Raw genomic sequence first — 2,987 nt, forward strand, 5'->3', positions numbered from 1 at the left:
GTTAGCCAAAACAGCTAGCATGTAGCTAAAAAAATAGCTAAGCTTCAAAAAAGCCTAAAAAACTGAAAAAAAAGCTTAAATTAGCTAAAACAGCTAGCATGAGGCTTAAATATTAGCTCCAAAATAGCCTAAAAAGTCTTAGTAAATGCCAAAATAGTCCAAAAATCTAGCAGAACGCCATTTTTTTAAAACTGTAACTTTTTAACATAATTATGAATAATACAAACACAGAAATATTATTCCAGATTAAATCAACTTAAAACTTAAATAACTTTCAATATTTTACTCTCTATAAAAATATATTCTGTCAAAATTATACAAGTTAGAAATGAGAGCAAGATAACATTAATTTAATAAGAATAAAATAAAATGATCTGGAGGGCCGGATCCGGCCCCCGGGCCTTAACTTTGAGATATGTGCATTAAGGGCTCACAAGATTTGAGATTTCTGCGGAACCGCTTTAAGAAAATGAGTCGGATGTGTTGGAGAGAATCCAGAAGTTTTTCAAAATAAAACGTCATTTGGAATCAGGTTATAAATAAAATGGGGGAAAAAATGTTTTTTTGTTTGTTTTTTACGTGAAATTTGAAAATCTTAGGAGATAATTAGAAACAGTAGTGGTGACAAAGAGTCGTCTAGTTCTGCTCCGTTTTGTTCCTCAGAAAAAACACTTGGAGTCTTTCTCTGGACTCGATTGTGAGGTCAGACGCTCAGCAGAGCCGTGTATCCACAGTCCCCATACAGCCTGAAGAAATCTCTTGTTCAGCTGCTTTTGTCTGCAGAACAATCTGCTCTCTGTGACTTGAATCTCATCTCTATCGTTCTTCTTCCCAGGATGTCTTCCTGATTTGCTTCTCCTTGGTCAGTCCCGCCTCGTTTGAAAACGTCAGAGCCAAGGTGAGATTCCAGAGATCTCCAGACTTATGTCATCTGAAGAAACGGTAAACTAAAGCCTCGTTCTGCTCTGAAACTCCGTCTGCAGTGGTACCCGGAGGTCAGACACCACTGTCCGGTCACGCCCATCATCCTGGTGGGCACCAAGCTGGACCTGAGAGACGACAAGGACACCATCGAAAAGCTGAAGGAGAAGAAGCTCTCCCCGATAATCTACCCGCAGGGTTTGGCCATGGCCAAGGAAATAAGTCAGTTTGGATCCACATTTATTTATGCCTTAAAGCTACGTTCACACGTCCTCAATGAAGCAAACGTGCCGTTTCGGGCTCTTTTTTTCATACAAATCGCAACATTCGCACCACTTCAACATTCCTTATGGTTTTATTCTGGTTTTAGTTATTACACTTTTTTTTAACATTTTACTCAAAATTAGCAATGTATCAAACTATTAAAGAAAAAAAAATCATTACAATTTGGCACCCCCACCAGTAGATGGCGCCCAGGGCGGCCGCCTAGCTCATCGTCTGCCAGGGGGAGGGGTGAGCTACAGACACAGCCGCGCTCAGAAACCATTTGGTGGTTTTCAAACCCTGCCCACTCAACACTCATCGATAATTGATTCATAAAAACATAAATCGATTTAGCACACAATGCTAAGCTTGATGCTAGCTTTTAATGGAATTTCCCATAGGATGGATTATGCTAACGCTCGGTCGATATAAACACACATTTCTGACTAAATGAACATCTTTATAAACTTACAGGCATAAATTTCCAAAATCTTTTAAGAAAACATTTTTAAAATAACCATTTGTGGTCTAAATCACATTTTTTGCTCATACTTTCTTCTTCTTCTTGAATTAACTATGCTTCTATAGTGCGATCGCCACCTAGTGGCCAAACTAAAACGCCCTCCAGGAGAAGCAGAATGGAAGAATCGAAAAAAAAAATGAAATCGGAATCGATCTAGGCTTTTGTACATCAAATCGAATTGTTTCTGGAAATTATAATCGATACCCAGCCCTGCTGTATAATTATACAGCGTTTCCATTTAAACACACGTTCTTTAAGGGATCTTCCTGGTGTGGACGTAGCTTTACAGTTCAGGCTTTATGGTAAATCTGTAAATATTTTGAAAAGGTGTGAACTTATACAGCAAGTAAAAAACAGTTTGAATCCATTTAATGTATTAATTTGGTTACAAATTTGACAAAAAGTGTAAAAGCAAAAATAATTTCTGTTTAGTTGAATAATAATTTCTAATAGTTGACTTATTTTTGCAGATTCGTCGACTAATCAGGTCAAGCGCAAACTGGATGTGAAGCACAAATCTTAACCATCATTAGCTTTAAACTAACTAAAAACTAGATATATAGTATTACCTGCAAAAATGCTGGTGTGAATGCCTTAAGCTGAATTTGGCTGCTGAAGACGCTAGTGCTGATAGATGAAGATGCTGAAATTGAAAGCTAAAGATGCTGAAGATTTTAGCTGAAGATGCTGAAATTGAAAGCTAAATATGCTGAAGATGCTGAAATTGAAAACTAAAAATGCTGAAGCTGATAGCTGAAGGTGCTGAAATTGAAAGCTAAAAACACTGAAACTGATAGCTGAAGATCCTGAAATTGAAAGCTAAAAACGCTGAAGCTGATAACTAAAGATGCTGAAATTGAAAGCTAAAAATGCTGAAGCTGATAGCTGAAGATGCTGAAACTGAAAGCTAAAAACGCTGAAGCTGATAGCTGAAGATGCTGAAATTGATAGCTAAAAATGCTGAAGCTGATAGCTGAAGATGCTGAAATTGATAGCTAAAAACGCTGAAGCTGATAGCTGAAGATGCTGAAATTGATAGCTAAAAATGCTGAAACTGATAGCTGAAGATGCTGAAATTGATAGCTAAAAACGCTGAGGTTGATAGCTGAAAATGCTGAAGCTGATAGCTGAAGATGCTGAAGCTGATAGCTGGCTAAAAATTAAGCTAAATGCTAAATTAGCCTTAAAAACTGGGGAAAAAAACGTAATTTAGCCAAAATAGCTGGCATGCACCTGAAATATTAAACTCCAATTAGCCTAAAAAATAAAATAAAAAATC

General features: G+C 37.1%; 1 protein-coding gene across 1 annotated transcript in view; it reads left to right on the forward strand.

Annotated features, from left to right (window-relative positions):
• The window catches only part of LOC112154486 (ras-related C3 botulinum toxin substrate 1), a 10,248-nt gene that overhangs the window by 5,715 nt on the left and 1,546 nt on the right, over positions 1–2,987 (forward strand). The window contains exons 4-5 of the mRNA XM_024285454.2: positions 836–898; positions 984–1,143. Coding sequence (XP_024141222.1) covers positions 836–898; positions 984–1,143 — 223 coding nt within the window. The remainder of the gene's footprint in view (positions 1–835; positions 899–983; positions 1,144–2,987) is intronic.

Source organism: Oryzias melastigma, linkage group LG19 (assembly GCF_002922805.2).
Source record: "Oryzias melastigma strain HK-1 linkage group LG19, ASM292280v2, whole genome shotgun sequence".
NCBI lineage: Eukaryota > Metazoa > Chordata > Actinopteri > Beloniformes > Adrianichthyidae > Oryzias > Oryzias melastigma.